This window comes from Falco punctatus, assembly GCF_963210335.1.
Source record: "Falco punctatus genome assembly, chromosome: 9".
Lineage (NCBI taxonomy): Eukaryota > Metazoa > Chordata > Aves > Falconiformes > Falconidae > Falco > Falco punctatus.
Window position 1 is genome coordinate 50,276,762 of NC_137589.1, and position 20,903 is coordinate 50,297,664.

The 20,903-nt window shown below is 61.3% G+C and overlaps 1 protein-coding gene across 1 annotated transcript in view; it reads right to left on the bottom strand.

The window, feature by feature from the left end:
- NIBAN2 (niban apoptosis regulator 2) overlaps positions 1-20,422 on the bottom strand; it is a 31,277-nt gene extending 10,855 nt beyond the window's left edge. The window contains exons 1-4 of the mRNA XM_080402138.1: positions 20,206-20,422; positions 3,793-3,923; positions 230-358; positions 6-111 (exon numbers count right to left, since the gene is read on the bottom strand). Coding sequence (XP_080258264.1) covers positions 6-111; positions 230-358; positions 3,793-3,923; positions 20,206-20,260 — 421 coding nt within the window. The 5' untranslated portion in view covers positions 20,261-20,422. The remainder of the gene's footprint in view (positions 1-5; positions 112-229; positions 359-3,792; positions 3,924-20,205) is intronic.
- Between the last annotated feature and the right edge of the window lie 481 nt (positions 20,423-20,903).

The following is a 20,903-nucleotide window of genomic DNA, read 5'->3' on the forward strand; positions in this document are numbered from 1 at the left end:
CTCACCAGGCAGACTGCTGTTCACCAGCTCCAGGTACTGGTCCACAGAGGTGAGGATCTTGTAGCCAGCGCTGTTGATCATCACACGGGCCGGCAGGTCCCGCTCATAGGCCTGAGCAGAAAAAGATGGTCATGGATGATGGGGAGCACAGCCACACCACCACAGCAATGGGGTGTCCCCCTTTGGACCTGTGCCCACCAGAGATGGGCAAAAGGGTGATGCCCCTCACCAGTTTGTTCTCGTAGAGGACCAAGCCGTAGTTGTGTGGGACCACGCAGAAGCGGTTCCTCCACTTCTTGTTCTCCTCGATGTACTGGAAGAGGTTGCCCGAGTAGATGACATGGTCCTCCAGCGGGACCTGTGGGGAAGAGACGCATGTGGGTGGCATGGGGTGGGCAGGGAGGGGGGAAGCTGGGTGCCTCTCTATCCCATGGCCACAGTCTGGCTCAGGGAGATCAGCAAGGTCCATTTGTGGTGGTTTTTTCTGCACTAGGGCTATGCTGAGGGTCTCCAAGCTCACCAGTGGATTATCTCCCCTAGCACTGCAAATGTTGATGCCTGAATAAGTGCGTCTGGGTGACAGCTTTGAGGGGTACCACATGCAGAGCCTGAGAAAAAAACTCAAGAGGGGCTGCTCATACAGCAGCGAAGTCGCACGTGGTGGTGGTCACCATGGTGGTGGTCACACCTTCATCCCTGGTGTCCCCTCCCTGGGACTGATCTCAGCTGAGCAACAGGAGCTCACTTGGCTGAGCAGCAGGTTGGAGCAGAGCCCTCCAGCAGCTCTTCCCAACCTCAGCTGCTGTGAATTCCTCAGCCTGGGGCCAGCGGGAGCGTGGTGGTACTGCGCAGTGGTCGCCATCAACCAGAAGGTCCTGCCAGGGTGCGGGCCAGAGGCACGCAGCAGATGGCAGGCACCAAGCCCTGCTCTAGCATGGGCTCCAGATGGGACATGGAAGAGGAAAAGCAAGATGTCACCCTGCAGAGCTCAGCAGCAGATGATGCTTAAATACTCGACTCCACAGAGGACCAGTGACAGGAACAGGCTGAGGACATTCCATGCCCCCAAGCCCCCCTGGCTGAGCAGCCCCTCGCCAGCTCTCCAGCACCTTTTGGCCCTCACACCGACAGCATTTACGCCATCCCAAACACAGGCTGGCTGAGCAAGCCAAGAATTTGTCCCAAGAATTTTTATGATCCCAGGAACATAAACAAGAGCCAAGAGCTCTCGTGAGGGTGGGAGCATGCGGTGGCCGCCTCTCCTGCCACGGCCACCCACCATCTACCACAGTGGCCGTCAGGATGGACCAGCCAGGGCTTGGGTCCCACCATGCCCCGGCAGGACACTTCTGCAGGACATTTCCCTCTCCTCTCCCTCCCCTGTCCATCTCCTGGTTCACAGGAACCCCACTGCCTTCCCCAAGCCCCCCACCAATCCCTGACTCCACACCCCCATGGGTGGCAGGGAGGTCTGAGAGCACCCTGGCTCAGCACCTCGCTCCCAATACTGCTTTCCAGAGCCCTTGGAAGGGGGAGAAGATATCACAAAGCAAGCCCTGCAGGGCTGGGGGACAGTGGGAGGGATGAGAGCCCAAACCCACGGCCACCAGCAGGGATGGGGACAGAAAGGTGGTGCCAGCTCCGGGAGTCCCCACTAGCACCTCACCAGGGTGGCTCATCCAAGGAGAATCAGCCCTTATAAATTACCTTTGAAACTGCTGCCCAAGGCAGATGAAGCCATACAGGCTGTCTGCTAATGAAATGAAATTAAACGAAACCCAGGCTGAACTCTGACCCTCGCTCACAGCCACCAGCATCCTGGGAGCCCTGGCGCAGCCGTCCCCTCCTCACACCCCCTCCTTGCCCAGGGGAGGCACCGAGGCGGCACCACCCAGCCCCAGCAAATATTTGGGACAGGCAGGTATGTGCCAAATTGCTAGGCTGGGCAGGGAGGGGGCCAGGAGTGTGTGGGAGGAGGGCCCCACGCTGCCGGCATCCCTGCTGCGGGATGGGGAGCGATGGGGAGCAAGACCAGGGTCTGGTATGTCAGCAGTGGGGCTCGGCAGGAGAGGCTGTTATGAGGCAAGATTATGTCTGGGGACAGTTTTTCAGGGGCGCTGGCTGGGGACACCTGGGCTGCTGGAGAGACCAAAGGCAGAGACATCTATTCCTTATTCTCATGGCTGTTGCTTCTTCCTGGAATTTCAGGTGACTGAGCGATGCTTCACACCCCAGCCCAGCTGTCCCCCTTTGCCCAGGAGGGTCACCAGTCCCTGGCATCGCTGCAGGAGCTGCCTCTGAGCACCGCATCCCCATGGAGATCGCAAAAGAAAAGGTAATAAATAAATAAATTATAAAAACCCAACTGCCACAATGCAACTGGACCTGCCTGAGGACAGGGAGAATGCTACTCCGCATCTTCTTGACACCCACAACTTTTTGGGTATATCTGGGGGTGCAAAGCCCCGCTGGAGGATGTGCTCTCCCCAGCTCTTTGGAGATCCGTCCCACAAACACACAGGTCCTCGTGGCGTCTGGAGCCCCGGTACATCCCAGTGGCACTGCCGGGACCCTGGCACCCTGGCAGAGGACAGGCAGCAGATGGGACATTATGCAAAGGAATGTCCTATTTATACACCGCTGTTTTAAAAGACTTGCACAGTGTCCCTGACCTCCCTGCCTTGCTGCCATTCCTCAGACATTCCTGGGCTGCTTGCTGGAGCTTTTTAATGAAGCAGCCAACCTTGGGACGGAGGTACCGCCCGGGGAGCTGAAGACATCTGCCAAATTGCAGGGAACTCAAGGGACACCTTGCTGAGGACGCTGGGTGCTCAGCTCCTGCCCAGGAACCTGCACACCTTTATTTTGCTCAACACACCCAGCACCCAGCCAGCTTTCGGAGGAGATAGGGCATGTCCAGGTGCCTAAGCAAGGTGTCACCTTCATGGGTGGGCCAGGGAGACAACTGCTGTGAGCAGCCAGGGCTTAAGTCGGGTGTCATGCACGCAATTTCTGCAGATTTCTTAAAAAAAATACCTCTTTAAGTCCCAGACAAAAGCAGAAGCCCATCCCCATGTGCAATCCACATCTGCTTTCAAGGAGCACCCGCAGGACAGCAGCTCCACTGACCCAGCCAGGGAGGAACCCCCAACCCTGCCTGCTGGCGAGCAGCCCCGGCTGCTGCATCTGCCTTGGGAGGAGGGAGGGGAGGGCAGGATCCATCCCCAGCTGCCAGAGGCACAGGCAGCAAGCGGGGATGCTTGGGGACCTTTTGCCAGGCAGGAGACATGTGGCTGCTGGAGATCAGGCTTGGAGCCACCTCCTTTTGCCCCACAGGGTTAGGGACACCTGCCAGGGGGTTCCTACCATCCCTGGGCATTTGTCTGGGCTGGAGCATTGCTGGCACCCAGGAGCAGGAGGACGAGAGCCCAGCATGCCCTGCTTAGGGTTTCACTGGGCGCAAGGGGGTCCCGGGAGCTCTTGCCAGCCCTGGCATCAAACACAGACATCCATGGGGGCTACAGCCAAAAGCCAGCTTTGCCCCTGCTTGCTGGCTGCGCTCATCGCACGGGTTGGAAGGAAAACCATCCCAAGGAGCCCCGTGTGCTGCACAGATGGTGGGACACCAGGGGGATGGTCTGGGCCAGTGGCACAGGGGCTACGTTCCACCTTGGCAGGGGAGGGGGCACGAGCCTGGGTTTTGGGGAGGGCACTGGTGCAGGCTCACGGGGCACAGGGACGGAGCTCCCTGCCGCTCCAGGCTCCCGGTGTGGAGCCGGGCTGGGCTCTTACCTTGCGGTGGAGCAGCTGGGCCTGGGGCCCTCCGTTGCCTTCGATCTCATAGCGGACGCTGTTGAAGAGCGCTACGCCGTACTGCTCCTTGTAGCACCGGCAGAACTCCCCCAGCACCTTCCCTGTCTTCTCTGCAAGGGGAGAGCACAGCTGCGTTAGGCAGGGGCTGGATTCAGGGGTCTCCTGGCTGCAAAGCCCCCTGGCACCCTGCTCGGACACCTTCCCCCTGCCCTCCCCACCCACCCAACACCTCCCGCTGCCCTCCTGCCTGCCGGAGCAGGCTTTGGTGCAAGGGCCACGGCCGAGCCCGCTGCCCTCTGCCCTCCCCGTCCAGCCCAGGGACTAATTTGGGGTCAGGATCATCTCTTTTTCTTGGCCTTTCATGTTAATGCCATGGATTCCTCTCCCCGGCAGGAAATTCCTGACATTAAGCTGATTCCGGCAATGCTGACGGCTTCCCGTGCCTTGTGCAGCTTCCCAGCCCAGCTCCAACCACCTCGACTGGCTAAGACGGGGGGGAAACCCCCATTCCCAGCCCCAGGCATCGCCCACAGCCCCCCGACCCCCTGCATCCCTGTAAGGGCCATCCGACAGAGGGGCCAGGCAGCTCCAGGCTCTGCAGCCGGTGATTCTCGGGGCCATGCATGCAGCAGGGAGGTTCCAAAGGGAAAGGACAGCTCGGCTCCCACCACACTCCCCATGTCACCCCCCTGTGTGAGGCAGGGACCCCCACCAGGACTGCCCCTCCAGACTGGGGTGAGCCCAAGGTGCTGGCAGAGCTTGAGCTTCCAGGTGCCCCGCTGCACCCCACACCAGAGGAGATCCCCTCCATCCCGCAGGCAGTCCCAAGGCAGCCACCTGCCCCTCGACGGATGGGGTGGGGGGAGGTTGCAAACCCCCCCCCAGCAGCAGGGATGGTGCTTTCCCAGCCCCAGGGTTGCAGTCACAGGAACCCCCTTGCTCCTCCCGGGGCATCAGCCACAGGGGTGCAGGGCTGTCCTCCCAGTCTTTGCCAGCACCCCTGCCCCACGCAGCAAACCCTGCCCCACGCAACACTGTTCCCAATGCAGCAGACTCTGCCCCATGCAAGCACCCTGCCCCACGCAGCAAACCCTGCCCCACGCAGCAAACCCTGCCCTTTCTCCTCCCCAGCCCAGCTCCAGACCCCACATGTGGCTCCTACACCAAAAACCCCATCACAGAGCATCACAGGTCTGGGGAGACAACTCCCTCAGAGCTGCCTTTGGCACACGGGGCCTCTACTTTGAATTTCGCTCTCAACTTTGCCCCAGAGCCTGTGAAAAGGAAAGAATCTGAGTCGCCTCCAACTATTTCTGACGGCTCAGCCTCTGCCAGAGCGCTGGCAATGGGTGCGGGGAAGAACGATGCTGGCTATGCATCCTCAGTGCAGGAGCCAGCACAATGCTGGGGGCATGAACCCAGACAAAACAGACCCCCACGCCGGCCCCGGCGCAGCTTGGCAGGAGCCAAAATCTCCAGCAGCAGCCGACCCGGAGCTGTGCTCGCAGCCAAGCCATCACGAAGAAGCGGGTTGCTGCAGGGTGCTGCAAATCCCTGTGGGATGAGCAGCTCCGGAGGAAAATGCCGCCCGAGGACAGTGGCTGGAGGCAGATAAACCCATCCCCAAGGAGATGCTGGCACCACCAGCACCGCAACAGGAGCAAACACCGCAGGCCGGCACCTTACTGTGCCAGGGCTGAAAACCCCCTTAAATTTAAGCAACCTTTTTTTGTGGCAAAGAACGAGACGCCTGCTCGTCCCAGCAGAGAAATTCCTCACCCCCGATTTTGGCATTTTCTCCTGGAAAAGAAAGAGCTCGCAGTCACGCCGCGCTTGCGTCCACGCCACACCTCTGTTGCAACTCCCGTCTACAAAACTGTATGATTTTGGCCAGGGCTCTGGGCAGCGATGCTGACAGCTGAGATTTAGAAGGACATTTTGAGGTTTCATTTCCTTTCAGTTCATGGGAAAAAAAGAGCCCCTGGTCCCCAGGCAGGCGAGACGGCTTAGTCACTCATTCTTCCCTGATTAACGACGGGGCCAATTAGGTAATTTTAACTAAATGGAAAAGCAAAAGTTGATTACTTGCAGACACTGAAACAAATATTTGTAGTCAAATATCCAAGGTGACTAAATCCCCCCCAGCTCAGCAAGACCCTGTGAGGAGCTGCGGGGATGCTGGGGGGCCCACTGATGCTCCCTGCTCCATCAACGACCGTGCTCAGCCCCAGGGAGGCAAGAGGGGCAGGGACCCACGGGGGGGTCGGGAGGGGGTTGCCAGCAGCATGGCGAGGTGACACAAGGTGACACCAGGTTTGACAAGATGTGGAGTGCTAGCAGTGGTACAGCCAGGCTTTGCTTGAGAGCAGAGGATGGGAAGCCCACGCTGATGATGCCAGGGGGTGCCCTGACCCCCGCATGCCTGTAGCAGCCTGCGTGAGGCTCACATGTCCCACATGGGAGCTGGCCTGGCCACCCACCGGCTCCTTCACCAGGCTGAACAAAACCCGGCAGCGCTAGGGGCTATGCAGAGCACCCCCTGACCCACCTGCATGACGGAGGCCACCCATGAACAGCCGTCCCTCTATGCGCAGCTTTGGGTGCATGTCCAGCCAAGAGCTGGCAGGTTTGGGGACAGGTGGCAGTCCAAGGAGCTGTGTCCCCTGCCTCCTCCTGGCCCCTCACCTCAGCTCCCCCCCTAGTCACGGCAGGGTGAGGGAGGGATGGGGCTTGGCTGGCTCCCACCCCAGCCTGGGTGTGGGCTCAGACACCCACGGCAAAGCGCTGTGGCAAGCTGGGTGCACACGCAGGGACCCTGCAGGGCCAAGTGTCCCCAGCCACCTACTGATGGTGCTTTCCCAAGCCTGGTGTTTGCTCTGGGACCACTGTGCTCCCAGCACTGACACCTTCCCGCTGCTCCGGGTGCCACCACCCTGGTCCCTGTCACACTGAGCTATGCAGGGGGGGCTGGTCCCCAGGCAGCCAGGGTTGCTGAGCTGGTGCAGGCTCTGGCACGTCCCTCGGGTTCCTGGCAAGGACAGGGGGAAACTGCCAGTTTTGTGGTCACAGAGGTGTGCCAACAGCACCCACCAACGCGAATGCCTGGCTCAGCAGGAGCTCCAGCACCAGCACCTCTGATCACAGACTTCATCTGTTACTTGGCCTCCGGGTTCCCCTCCTTCCCTCCCCAGCCATCCCTATGACTAAGCTGCACGTGGTGGCTGCAGGCAGAGATAAAGGGGCTCTGCAGCAGCCAGCTTTGCACGGGGAGGGTGGAGAAAGGGCTCTGAGCATCCCAGCCACCGGGCAAACCCCGGAGGTCAGGATGGATGCAGGGCTGAGCAGGATGCTGGGAGCAAAAAGCAGGGTCCATCTATGCCACAACAGCTTCGCATCGCCAGGCACACTCCAGCCCTCCCTGACAGATCCCCAGGGATGCACACACCCTCCGCATCACCCAGCCACCACAACACGGCAGGACAAGCAGCTCCCACGAGGACACCCTGACAAGGAGACGAAACAGGCAGCACAGGTTTGCCCTTGTCCCGGATGACGCCCGAGGACCATGGAGCCCGAGGCTTGTCTGGGCGAAACTGGCTGGGAGAGGCAGCTCCTGCTCCTGGCCACCCCACCGACCGGTCGTGCCACCGCAGCTGTCACCAAATCCAAAGCACAACGGCACGGGCTGGATCCTGGAGCAGCCGGTGCTGCTGGCGATGTGGGCTGCATCCCCACAGGCATGTGCAGCCCTCGCATGTTGAGAGGTCACGGCCGGGCCAGAGCAGCCCTTGGTCCAGTGGCAGTCCCTTTGAACCAAGGCAGGAGGTGGATCTCACCCAAGGACTCCAAAAGCCATAGCAAGCTGCCCAAGCTGGTCCAGCAGCCTGGACTGGATGCACCCTGTCCTTGGAAGCATCGTGAGCATCACCAGCTGCCCCCCACGCGCACATCCCAAGGCAGAAGCCAGCTCTTATCCTGACCTTCCATATGACCAGGGTCAGCCCCAGCTCTGGCATCTCCTACAGCAAAGCCAAGAGGAAAAAATGAGCCATGAGCTCCAGGTCTAGCCCAGAGACCTTATCACCTAGAGAGCAGCTTGGACAGCTTGACCGTATCCTTCCCTCCAGCTGCTCGTATTTGCTCCCTGCTGTTTGTTTCCCTGCCATGGGGACACCAGAGCACCAGAAACACCAGCCTAGCAGCCCTGGCTTGCAGAGAGCCGCGCCAGCACGAGTCCGTGGCCGGAGTTCATTTTCCTCGTTACCCCCAAAATCATGTGAAAATGACAGTGATGCTTTAAATAGCCCAGGCCATGGCCAGCAGTCACCAGATCTGGCAGCGGGGCAGTCAGATCCTGTACAGGTTTTGCTGCAAAGTTTGCTCAGCCCCCACCCAACAGCAGCGCCCTTCCTGCTCACCATCCTCTCAATGCATCCATGACCTGTGGAGGTATCTCCAGGATCAGGGCTGCTGCAGCATCACAGCACATCCCAGGTAGGACAGAGGCCAGCAGGGACAGGGACGTGGCTCAGCCCAAGTGGCTCCCTAGGGCTGGGGACCAGCTCAGCCTCCCCCGGCAGCAGGCTGAGCTGCACGCTGCTGGGCAGGCTCTGCTGGGGATGCTCAGGAAAGCTGCTCTTCAGATGAGCATCCCTCTCCAAGCCCTTTCAAAGATACCTGATAAGCTGAGGTTGGAGATGTCCCTTCCCCTTTCCTGATGTGGCAGGATCCTGGGTGGGCAGCAAAGGGTTAAAGCCGAAGGGGAAAAGGTAGAGGAGCCTGCACTGCTCCTCTGCACCCAAAACTGCCTTCACCCCTCTGCACCCCAACAGTAGGCAGGTCCATGCCTTTGGGGACGCGGAGCTGCCTCCTGCTCCTCAGCTCCCCCCCAGGCTGGCTGGGTTGGCCCCTGGGGCATGGCCACCACACTCATGCCCCCCCTGAACGGGGTGGCATTGCCACAAGCGTGCATGGCCCAGGGGAACATCCCACCTGCACCTGCAGGATGGGGCTCTCCCAGATGTACCCCATGGGGCGGTGCAGGGACAGCAGGATGGGGTGCTCTGCAGCTGAGCTGCTCATGCTCAAAGCAGCACATATCCCCACACACTCATGCACACCCATGCACACACCCATGCGCAAACATGCACATACCTGCGTGCACACACACCCATGCACACACGTGTACACCTGTGCACACCCCCATGCCACACACACCCATGCACACACGTGCACACACACGCACACCCCCCAAGAGAAGCTGGCGGCTGACAAATCCGAGCGGGAAGAGTCATCTGCAACCTCTCTTCAGCCCACATCCCGTTTTGCAAGCCCAGAGCCCCAGTTCCTCACGCCAGGCACACCCTCCAGAGACTGTGTCATCCCTCTGCTGCTATTTTCATATATTCGGGGGGTGAGAGTGCCTTTAAAATCCCAGCCTTCCCCAGAAGACCCCCTGGGTTTATGTCACTGAGATGAGTGGGAGCAGGAGCAGCAGCTGGGAGCTGGGGGATGCCATAGGGATGCCTCACCAGAGGCAAGGAATTTTCCCCCTGGTCCAGAAAAAAAATAAAATAATAAAAAAAAAAAAAAGGACAAAAAAGCTCATTGAAGCAGAGCCCCCGGGCTGGCTGAGCCGTGTCCCCTGCACTCGTGACGAAACCATGCCTGGCTCATTTCCCCAGCCCCCGCGGGACAGCCTGACTCAGCGGGGCCACAGGAAAGCCCCAGCTCCCCCTGCCTCCACGCAGGCTGCCCATGTCCCCCCCACGTCCCCCCGCTGCCAGCTCAGCAAGGGGGTGATGGCATCGGGAAGTGTTTGCAGAGCGATGGAGGAACAGACACCCGGGGGGGTCAGCCTGTCACATCCCTTTGCTGGGTGTCCCTGCCTGGTGAAGGTCCCTCTGTGCTGTGGTGGCCCACAGGACACCCCTCTGGAAGGGGAACCATGAGCAGCGTGTGCTGGCCTGGCCAGGCTTGCCAAGGCTGCTGGGAAGGAGTTAATCACTAATTTAGCCAGTAAATGATTAGCGAGCAGGGACAGGTTGCTGTGAGGAGTACAGGCTCCCAGCAGCCGCAGAACCAGTGGCACTAACAGGGACATCCACGGGCTGGCACATAGTGCCACCAGCCCAGCCAGCTCACACCTCAGGGAGGCAAGAAAGGACAGAAGCTGACGGTCACCCAGATAAAGGCACCAAAACCAAATGGGCCCCTCCGCACCCAGTCACCGGCTGCCGGGCGCAGGCAGGGGTGCCGGTGCGAGGCAGTGGGGCACTGCTCACCAGCACAGCCCCACGGCATCCCTGGCTGTCCCCTGTGTGCCAGGCAGTGCCCACTCGGCTAGCGGTTCCCACACCTGGCACGCAAGGGGTGTAGCATTGCTGCCAGCATCCTTGCACCTGGCTGGCGGGAGGGGAGCTGGGGAGCACAGGCAGCACCACGGTGCGTATGCCACCCCAAAAGTCACCCAAGCGCCGACTTTCCCACGCTGACCCCCTGCCTCTGCCCTGCCCCTTGCATCCCCTTCTTGGACTGCTTCGATTCTCCCTGGTAGCCTGGGAGGACAATGAGGTTGGCTCTTCCAGCAAGAGAAACAGAGGAAAAGGCCACTGCAAGGAGGCTGATGTCACCAGCTGCATAAAGGGTGCCTGGGTCACCCACTGTGAGAGTGGGGCTGCTCCAGCAGTCCTGCATCGCTGCCTGTTCTAAACGCACCCGGGGGGTTCGCCCACTGCCCCTCGGCTGCCCTCATGTGCCCCAAATCCTGGCATTACGCAGACAGTGTGTTTGGGCATCCCCTGCTGAGGGTGCACAGCACACTGGGGATGGGGTGCAGAGCATGCTATGGAAGGGATGCACAGCATGCCTTGGATACACTGCCCAGCACACCGGGGATGGGGTGCACAGGATGACAGGGACGGGGTTCTGAGCCAGACCTCAAGCAGCAGCACCCTGGGAGCCCTGAGCACCACCTGCAGCTGCTGAGCTGGGAATGGCCCGTGGACACAGGCTGTCCCCGCCAGGCACAGAGCCCCACTGCTGTGCCACCTGCCCTGATGCCAGCTCCCCCCACTGCAGCGCTGGGCTCTGCTCATCACAGGCTCATCCCTGAGAGATTTTAGGAGTCAGCGTGACAGCACGTGACGGCTCGGGGCAGTCTGAGCATCAACAACGCAGTGACAACCAGGAGAAGGGACAGTGCAAGAGGTGCCACTGTCCACCTCCCTGTGGAGAGCCAGGCGAGCATCCCGCAGCACTGACAGGTGCCCCCAAAGGGTTAAGTCCCAGCTCACAGTTTAGGGTTCGGGGAATTTGATTCTGAGTTCATTTCCACCCAGAGACACAAACTCCTTCATATGGGCCTGACTCAGCCCAGCTGAGCATCTCCTGAGCATCCCCGGGGAGGAGGTTTCCAGCACCGGCTCCCAGGGCCATGCTGGGGCTGGGGGGAGTTGGCTGGGGGGACACGTGCCAGGACAGGGGCTGAAAGAGGGTTATTCCTGGGAGCAGCAAAACTCCCAGGGCCGACCCGGGCACTTTGTATTTTCCCCTCTCACACAGTCCAGGAGAGACTGAAACAGGGGAAAACAAATTGAGGGGGGAGAGCAAAGCCCTGGACAGTTTCCCCTCTTACCGCCCCGTACCCAAACGCACCCTTCGCACAAACGCACCCAAAACCAGCCCAGGGCGTCTCTGCTCCTGGCTGCTATCAGGTTTTACACGGAGCTTATCTGGAACCAACCAGGAATGGAAACTGCTGCAGCGCTCCGTGCACTCCCCTGATGCCTGCACCCCGGGCACAGCACTGGGGGCCCCGGCAGGACTGCCATCACAGCCTGGCTCCAGCACCACTCCAAAATCCATCGGGAATATTTTCAGCTACAGATCAGCTCAGAAGCCCGGTCCGGGTGGCTAGGGGACACATCCTGCCACCCCCGCCGGCAGCAGCCCCGTGCAGCTCCACGGCCAGTAGTGCCGGGGACGTGCGGGGCGGCCGGCTGCCCTCTGACTCATGCCATTGTGGGGACGAGTGGGCAGGACAGAGGCTGAGCAGCAGGAAGGGATGAGGCAGCGGAGCCTCGGAGAAACCAGATGGGCCCAGGCCTGAACCGGTTCATCCTCTCCCGCCCTGCCTTTGCCGCACATGGTCTGCCCCAGATGAGTCAGAAGCGCCCGTAGTGCCAGCTCAAGGCTGGGGCACCCGCCGGGGACAGGGCCCTCTGCTTCGCCGCCTGCAAGGTGCACCCTGCACCAGCACCCAGCACCCTGCGGCGTCCCCCATCCCAACTGTGTCCCTGGGGACGGCCCCGGGGATGCTCGGGGGGTGCAGCCCCAGCGTGGCAGCACCCACCCCGTCTCCCAGCACCGCGCCCAGCCCCGGCGGTTGCACAACGCTGCTCCCCTCCCAGCCCAGAGCAAACAAACCTGCCGCAGCAGAGCCGTGCCCAGCGCGGCCGCAGGAGGATCTAACGCTGACCACGAAATCCGTGGGGCCCAAAACGAAGCAGCACACTCAGCGGCAGCTCCCCGGCCTAGGAACAGCCAAAAAACCCCAACGGCGCTCTCGACCATGCTTCGGACAGCCTTCACCCGCTGCTCCTGCTCCCCAATCCCAGCCACAAAGCACAGGCTCAGCCTCCTGCATCAGCCCCGCTCCTGTGGCTTGGGGCCGCATCCAGCCCAGCGGACGAGGGATTAGCGTCCAGCTACGTGCTGGCGGGTGTTTTCCTGCAGTGTGGATGCCGGTCTCCCGCTGCTCCCCAGGAACAAGGCTGCTGTGGGACTGCGTGCGAGGAATGTGCATGTGAATAACAAACAGCGTTCAGCGCCTTTGAACGTCTCCGAGAAGCTGGTTAGGGCTGGACTGAGCCCAGTGCAAGATGTCTGCCCTGAACCTCCCTACCCAAACAGCCTCTGAGGGATGGGGGCAGACCCCTCCTGCCCACCCAACCCTGCCTGATCCAGGCAAGACCCTCCTGCCCTGTCCCTTGCCCTTTGAGCAGCCTTGCCTCCAGGGGTGATGCTCCAAAGCCACAGGGCGCAGCTGCCCACACAGGTACCCCAGCAGGAAACCCAGCCCAAAGTGCCACCCACCCGGGACCCAGGTTCAAACCTACCAGAAGAGGTGAATGCACTGACAGGACAGTCAGGATACATCCCACAGGCAGGGAGGTGGCTGTGGGGAGACGAAGCATCCCCATGGAGCACCTTGACTCAAGATGGATACCACCTGCCAAACCCTGTGCTGGACCAGGACCCACTGCCCTCATCCAGGCTGTAGTCATATCACCCTGCATGTCCCTTGTTCCCCAGGATACCACCACCACCTGGCCAGGCCTGAGAGGAGCTGCCAACCCTTTGGTGCTCACCCCATAGCGGGTGCTGCCCCACAGTAGAGTGGGACTCAGCATCACCCCTCCCCAGATAAGGCACTGCTCATCCACTGGCACCAGCCCAGCAGCGTTGCATCTGCTCCGGCATGGTGCAACCTGCACCACGGCTGAGTCAAAGCAGGCAGTGCCACTGCAGGGTGCCGTGCCAGCATCCTTTGGGCACCCATGGCACCTGGGAGCTGCAAGACCAGGGGGTCCCCAAGGCAAAGAGGAGTCCCCAAGGCAAAGGGGCCAGATCAGACTTGGGCATCTCATGGTCTCTCATGCTCCAGGTGCCAGGGACAGCAGGGACTGAGTGGTCCTGGCTCTGAGATGTCCCAGCAAATGCTTCTGTGCTCAGCAGGGGACAAGCAGCCAGCCCCCTTGTGCCCCTGCCGTGCCCAGCCCTAGGGAGAGAACCTGAACCTGGCACACTCTCCCTCTGCTGAGCTGGCCAGTGCCAGTGGGAAACCCAATCCAATACCACGGGAGGAGACCAAACAAAGACTTTTATGTACATCCAAAAAAAAAAAAAGAAAAAAAAAAAAAAAGAGGTATTTGAACAAAACAACCCTGAGCCTGTTCAAGCTCTGCTGCAGCCCCTGCTGCCAGGGAGGTTCCTGTGCCCGGCTCCTCTGCAAGGCCGGGGCAGGACAGAGGGTCTCGCCCTGCCTCACAGTGCCCATCCCACCCCATGCCCCCAACACCTACTCCCTCCTCCCCACAGAGGGTGATGTCCTGGCCAAAGGTGGCCACGAGCTGTGTCTCCCACAGCCGAGGACGCTCCAGAAGCACCACAGCCCCTGGTGAAGCATGGACAACCCAGGCTGGTGGGCACCTGCCCCATGGGGCTGGCAGCCAGTGCCCAGCAGCACGGAGCATCACCAGCTCCCTTGCTGCAGGAGGGTGGGCAGCAGCCAGCAGAGCGAAGCAGCTCCTAGGGAAAGTCAGGGATGTTCCCCCAAGCAGGAATGCTCCCAAGGCAAGGTTCTGTCCTGGTCTCAGATGATGCCCTGCATGCGTTGGGATCAGAGGAAGGGACTCAGAATGCTTCCCATGGCTGAGCCACCACCATTTCGTGTGCCTGGGGGCTGGCAGCCCTGCTCTCCTGCCCCACGCAGCAGCACTGAGGCCACCCCCACTTTGGGGAACATCCCTTCATGCAGGGAAACCCCCAAAGGGGCATCACGCCTAGCACTGAGCAGAGCTGGCAGAGAGGGGAAGCCAGGACAAGTGTTCTTTGCCCCGCAGAAACTACTAGCATAGCGGAGGGGAAGGAGGTCCTGCTCCAGGTCCTCTGCCAGCACCAGGGCAGAGCATCCCATCCATCCCTGCTGCATGGGGACAGCCCACCCTGGGGACTCCCACAGCAGAGGGGTCCAAGCCCCCAGGAGGAGGGCTGGGAGCCTGGCTGCAGGCACGAACAGATCCCTGCCAGGGAAGGGCACAAAGGTATGGAGAAGGGCAGGAGGGCACGGAGAAGGGCACCAGCCAAAGCAAGGACCTGCACAGAACGCTACTGCCCTTTCCCTTTGAAAAAGGGGAAAAGGTGGAGTTTTACTCCTTCCTCCTCCTCTGGTCCAGGAGGCTGGGAGGAAGTCTGTTTGCAACGAGCAGCTCTGCTCGGCCCCTTCCTCCCCTCCCAGCCCCCCCCGGCACCGGGTTCTCCATAGAGCTGGCATGGGCACATCCAGGCATGGGGCAGGGCTCAGGGCTGGCGAGGGGGCACAGCTGCTGCCTGGGGATCTCATGGCTGGGCACCACTTGGGCTCTGGGTGCTGCAGCGATGCCTTCTGCAGACTGGGCAGTGGGACCAGACCTGGGTCCTGTGCGGGTGCTCAGCCTTGCGCTGGAGAGCTGGTGCTGGCCTGCCTGCAAACTGCACCCCGGCAAGCTTCCGTGTGGATAAGGATCCCTGGATCCCTCCAGCCCTCCTGCCTACTGAAAAGCTCCAAGACATGCTGAGCCCAGGGTCCTGGGAGTGTGGACGGCAAGAGCCCCATCCTGCGAGCAGACAGCTTCCCAGCTTCCCCCCATCTCCCCACTCGTTGGGAGCACGGGCACGGCCACTGCCGGCTGGGTTGTGAAATAAAGCCTGGTCACAGGATGCTGTAACAGGGATAGAAATGGGACGGGTGGGTCCCACACTGCTCCTTCCCCATGGGCTGGACCAGACTTCTGCCTGGTTTGTCCATGAGATCCACCACCCATTGCATCCTCATGGACCAGGGCTGTCTAACCCTGGGCTCTATCGGTGGCTATTTCGGTGACTGTCTCCAAGCCCACGTGGCACCTTTTCTGTTCCTAGCACAGGGCCGGACCAGCAGCACTGTGGCTGTGGCAGAGCCATGGGTGGGAGCCAGCGGCTTGTTGCAACCTGCTGTGGGGCTCAGGCAGAGGGACGGGAGCCCGTCAGTCCCCAGGAGGGTGGGATAGAGCTGCAGTGGCGTGCCAAGAGGCGCCAAGCCTCCCTGGGCTCAGAGCCAGCCTCTGCAGCGACCTGAGGGCAGGAGGGAGGCAAAGGCTTGGGGAACTCCAGCTCTTGGCTGTGCTTCCTTCGCTGGGTCACTTCAATGGGTTTAGGGGTGTCCGATACTGCAGTGGCAGAGGGGTCCTGGTCTGCGGGGTGCTTGTCTCTCCCTGGGCTGACCCAAGGGCCAAGGAGAGCTCTCGGCCATGATGCCAGCTGTGCTGCTCCTGTCCCCAGCCCTCCTGCTCCCAGGCAGAGCAGGGATGCCCTCCATGCGTGTCCCAGCCTGCTCAAGGCAAGGCCTTGCTGGAGGAGGCAGGGAAAGACCCCTGGGAGGGGAGGCAGGCGCTGCCTCAGGGCTGAGCACAGGCAGGGCCAGGAGGGCTCCTGCCTCCTGCCCACGTGGGAAGGCCACCGGCACAAGAGGCCCCCGAAGCCAGTGATGTCCCCTGCCCCAACACGCTGGCTCCGAGCGAGCCCCGTGCCCTGACATGACGGCTGCAGGTAAGCCCTGGCTTGCCAGAACCAGCCCTTCCCCGCTGGCAGGGAGCCCTGACATGCCAGGGGAGTTATTTATTTCACAATGAAAGAAGACACACACTTCATTAGGAGAAACCACTTCACATCTCCAGCACATTACAGCACCGATCCCTCAGAGCCTCCCTGCATTGGACCCCTCCCAGGGCAGGCTGAGGGTGTCAGCCTCGAGACCAACCACAGAGCACATCACCAGCAGCCACCACCTCCCGCCCTGGCTGGAGCTGATCTGTGGTCAAGGCTAGGAAACGAGCATCACGCTTAAGGAAGCCATGGCAAACCTCTTCCCACTGCCAGTAACTTTCCCCCTGTGGCACACAGCAGCCAGGCGCCTTTCCATGTTTGCTGGGCACCTCCGGACCTGACCCGCAGCCTCTCCTGCCCACACTAGCCTTCCAGCAGTAGGATGCTCCTCGGTGGCATTGCAGATACGCAGCCACTGATGCCCAATAAGGCTTGTTGGAGCAGAAAGGCTCCGGGTCCCAGCACCAGGGGTGAAGCTCAGTGTCACCTCTGCCATTGTTGTGTGGGCAGGTGTCTGTAGAAGTCCCACCCCAAATTAACAGCTAGTTTACTCAGTAATTAACAGGTTGGCGACTCCCTGGAGATACCAGAACAAGGTGTGAGATCCTGGGGACCCTCCCTGCACTGCCACCCACCTCCCACCCACCTCCACATCCCTCTGGCCACAGAGGCACCCAGCAGCTCCTGCTGCACCCCTGGGCTCTCTCACCCGCCGGGTGCCTGGGACCACCAGCCCCATGGAGCAAAGCTACCCAGCTCCTGCCAACCACACTCCACCTCACCCTCCTGGAGAAGTGGTCCATGGGGCTGGGATGCACTAGGGAAGGAATTATTCCAGCAGGAGGAAAGAGCTTCATGGAGTCCTGTGCTGAAGGCGCTATTGCCTTGGACATGAGGGGACACTGTGCAAAAACCCAAGACACCCTGTGACATCCTGGCTTTCCTGGGAGCCCTGGCAGGACACCCCATGCCTACCACCCTCGTGTCCCCAGGTGATGGTGCCTGTACTGGGCATCCTTGCACAAGAAGAGGAGCCAGCCCTGCTCCAGCCTACAAAGCAGGTCAGAAGCAACTCCCAACTCACATTTGGGAGGAAGAGGAGGAGGAGGAGGGCAGCTGAAGTGTGTTGACAAACAAGCTGAGTGACTCAGTTCAGGATGACATCCAAAACTAGGCGACAAAAGAAAGCATTTACAGGTCATAGAGACCCTGGAGAAAGGGATGCAGGAGCTGCAGGCAGCACCGCCTGAAAACCACCCCAGTGTAGATCACATCCCCTGGGCTGCCCTGTCAGCCCTAGCGCAGCAGAGAATCGTCAGTGCTGGCAGGGACACTGCCTGCAGGCCTGCTCAGGCAGCAGGAGAGCAGTCCAGCCCCACCAGCACCACCGGTGGGAGGAAAGACCCTGGTCCTGGGCCACCAACACACAAATCACGCGCCTGTGGCTCATAACCTCCAGGAGGTGTTGGCATCAGCTTCACTGCAGCCACTGCTGCGTGGGCTGGGACAGGGCATGGGACCATCGCAGCACGGCTTTGATGGCAGAGGTCCCAGCACAGAGGGGACTGCACTGTGCATGGCACGGGAAGGCTTTTTGCCACCTCCCTCCTGCCTTTAAGGCACTTGCAGCGCTCAGAGCTCCGCTCCCAGCATGGGGGAAGATCTGGCCCAGGCTCTCATCATCTCCCCACAGCCCCAGGGCTTGCTGTGTGCCCAGCCAGCACAGTTCTGCCACTGTAAGGGGGCTGCAACCATGGGGAGCATCACCAAGCCCAGGGGGCTCCTGTCCCTGCTGCAATTAGGAGTCACATCACCCTGGGAAGCCCCTCCAAACTCCCCAGAGTTGGGAGGACAACCGGGAAAAGTTTCTTGGAGAGAGGATAGATCGTTCCCTGGGTGCCGGCAGGAGAAGCAGCAGCAGAGAACAGGCCGCGCTAAGCAGGAAAACCTGGAGTTTTCCCCGCCACGTTGCTTTGCATGCCTGACAGCAAGTCGTGCCTTGCCTGTTGGGTTACGGCCCCTCCCAGCTCCAGGGGCTTTTCACCCATCGAGGAGCCCGGGCGGAAAGCGGAGAGGTGCGTACTGAACCCAGTGGGCTCCAGCGTCTCCCAGGGAGGTGTCCCAGTACAGGTGTGGGTCCCCCACCATCCTCACCCCGAACCTTCAGAGCTGCAGCATGGCACAGGACACATACCAGCACAGTCTCCGTAATCCTGTCTCATAGGAATCCTATTTTCACCATGAAAACTCATCTGCAGACCCCGGAACCCCCTAGGCATGGGCTGAAACCCCCCTGGTGTAACAGCTCGACTCCTGCCAGCATGCAGCCATCCAGCCTGGCCTCGCACACACCCAATTTCTGGCCCAGCAGAGTCAGATTCCTGCATAGGAAACCCAGCCAGGCTTTTCCTTGTTATTCTTCAGGATTAAGATCACAGGGCTTGGCCGGCGAGCTCTCTCTGCACGGAGAACCAGCAAGTTAAAGGGAGATTCGGGATGTGCTTCGGACCCGAAGGTGCTGCGGTGAGCAGCCGCGTGCAGACCCAAGTTGGTGCAACCTCCCGGATCGGCGGCGGCGAGCTTTTAACTACGCAACACGAAAACCCCACAGCATGTTACAAGCTTTCCTTCAAAGCTCGGAAACCTGCTGGCGTCCTGCTGAGCCGCATACCACGTAAGCATTCCTGCCAGCCGGGCCAGGACGGCAGGGCCTGGCAAGGCAGATGGGCTCCACCATACGCTGCAAGACATGGAGCCCGTGTGCCGGTACCACGGCAGCAGCACCATCAGCGCCGGACCCGCAGCTGCTTTTTCCCCAAAGTCCTTGGGGAAAAGGACTTTCGAGCTGCTCCAGTGGCTTTATGGTGGAGATGGAGGAAAGATACAGCAGAGCCACCTCCAAAACCCTGGCGCCCCCTGAGCCCTTGAGCCCTCTGCAAGGCGCACAAGGTCCAGCACGAAGCCAGCACGCTCCTCCGTGCCACCCAGCTAGGTGCGGCTTCGCGGGGAGGGTTGTTTAACCCCCCGGAGAGGTGGATTTTTCAGCCTGGGGGGCTGAAACCGAAGCCGGCACACGAAAGGGCTCAGAGGTCAAGTCCTGCCTGCTTGGAAGCCCCGGGGAGCAGAGCGCCCGCATCACAAGTGACGCAAGGTGGCTTGGGGGGGGGGGGGGCACAGCACCCTGCCAGAGGGGTGACCCCACTTACAGGGGTCACGCGAGTCCCCGCAGGCACCAACTAGCAGCCCTGCCGCCCCCCCAGCCCTGGCTCACACAAACCCCTGCCTGTCCAGAGCCATAATCCCACGTTCGGCGATTCCCAGCCAGCCCTGAGCAGACACCCCGCCGGGGGCACAGGCGCTGCCGACACCCCGGGACAGCCGGGCTCTCAATAACCACATTGTCACCCTGCCCCGTCCCACTGCGGCAGGGGGGGCTGAGCGTCCTGCCCGTGCCAGGGCAGGCCTGAAGCATCCCAGTGAGACCCCAGGGGTGCAGCCAGTCCTTACTCCCACCCCAGAGCCCCTGGGGGGGCTTCCCTCGGTACCCCCCGCTGACAGCGGCTTCCCTGCACAGGACCCAGGTTGCCAGCATCCCCCCGGAGCCCAGCTCCCCCCTTCCCTCCCCACCGCCCGGGGAAGCTCAGCACACGAACACGCTCCCCGCTCCTCGGAGCCAACACAAACACCCCCGGCACAACCCAGCCTTTCATTTGGGAGGCAGACAGGCACCTCGGGTACCCCCCCCACCCCCACCCCCGGGCTGTGCCCCGCCAAGGGGACAGGCAAAAACACAGAGAAACTGCAACGCGGTGGGGAAAAAAAAAAAAAAAAAAGTTTAAAGTCCGGGAGAAAGAGGCAGAGCAGGCGGGGGGGTCCCGGGAACACGGGGAGGGTGTGTGCCCAACCCGCCCCCCACCCCGGAGTGCGGCGAGGGATGGGGACAGCCCGGCTGGGGCAGGGGGAGGGGGCAGCGCGCCGGGGGCTCACCCGCGATGTGCTGGCGGCGACCCTCGTCCAGGTGCGTGGAGACCACATCTCCCATGGCGAGCGGAGCCGGGCCGGGCCGGGCGGCGGGAGGAGGAGAGGAGGAGGAGGAGGTGGAGGAGGAGGAGGAGAGGAGGAGGAGGAAGGCAGCGCCCGGGGCGGTCAGGCAGCGCGGCGCCCCATGGCAGCCCCGGCTCCGCCGGCCCCCCCGGCCCCTCCCCCCGCACCGCCCCGGCCGCGTCAGCGCCCGGGGAGCGCCGCGCCGGGGGGGGAGTGTGTGTGCGGGGGTGTGAGGTGGGAGTGAGTGTGAGTGCCTGCGTGTGTGAGTGTGTGTACGTGTGAGTGTGAGTGCCTGCGTGTGTGAGTGTGTGTACGTGTGAGTGTGAGTGCCTGCGTGTGTGAGTGTGTGTACGTGTGAGTGCCTGCGTGTGTGTGTGCGTGCCTGCGTGTGTGAGTGTGTGTGAGTGTGAGTGCCTGCGTGTGTGTGTGAGTATGAGCATGTGAGTGTGGGTGTGAGTATGTGTGTAAGTGTGAGTACACGTGTGTGTATGTGAGTGTGTGTGTGAGTATGTGAATATGGGTGTCAGTGAGTGTGTGAGTGGGTGTGCATGCGTGTGAGTGTGAGTGGGTGTGCATGCGTGTGAGTGTATGTGAATATGTGTGAGTGTGCGTGCATGCATGTGAGTGCAAGTATGTGTGTC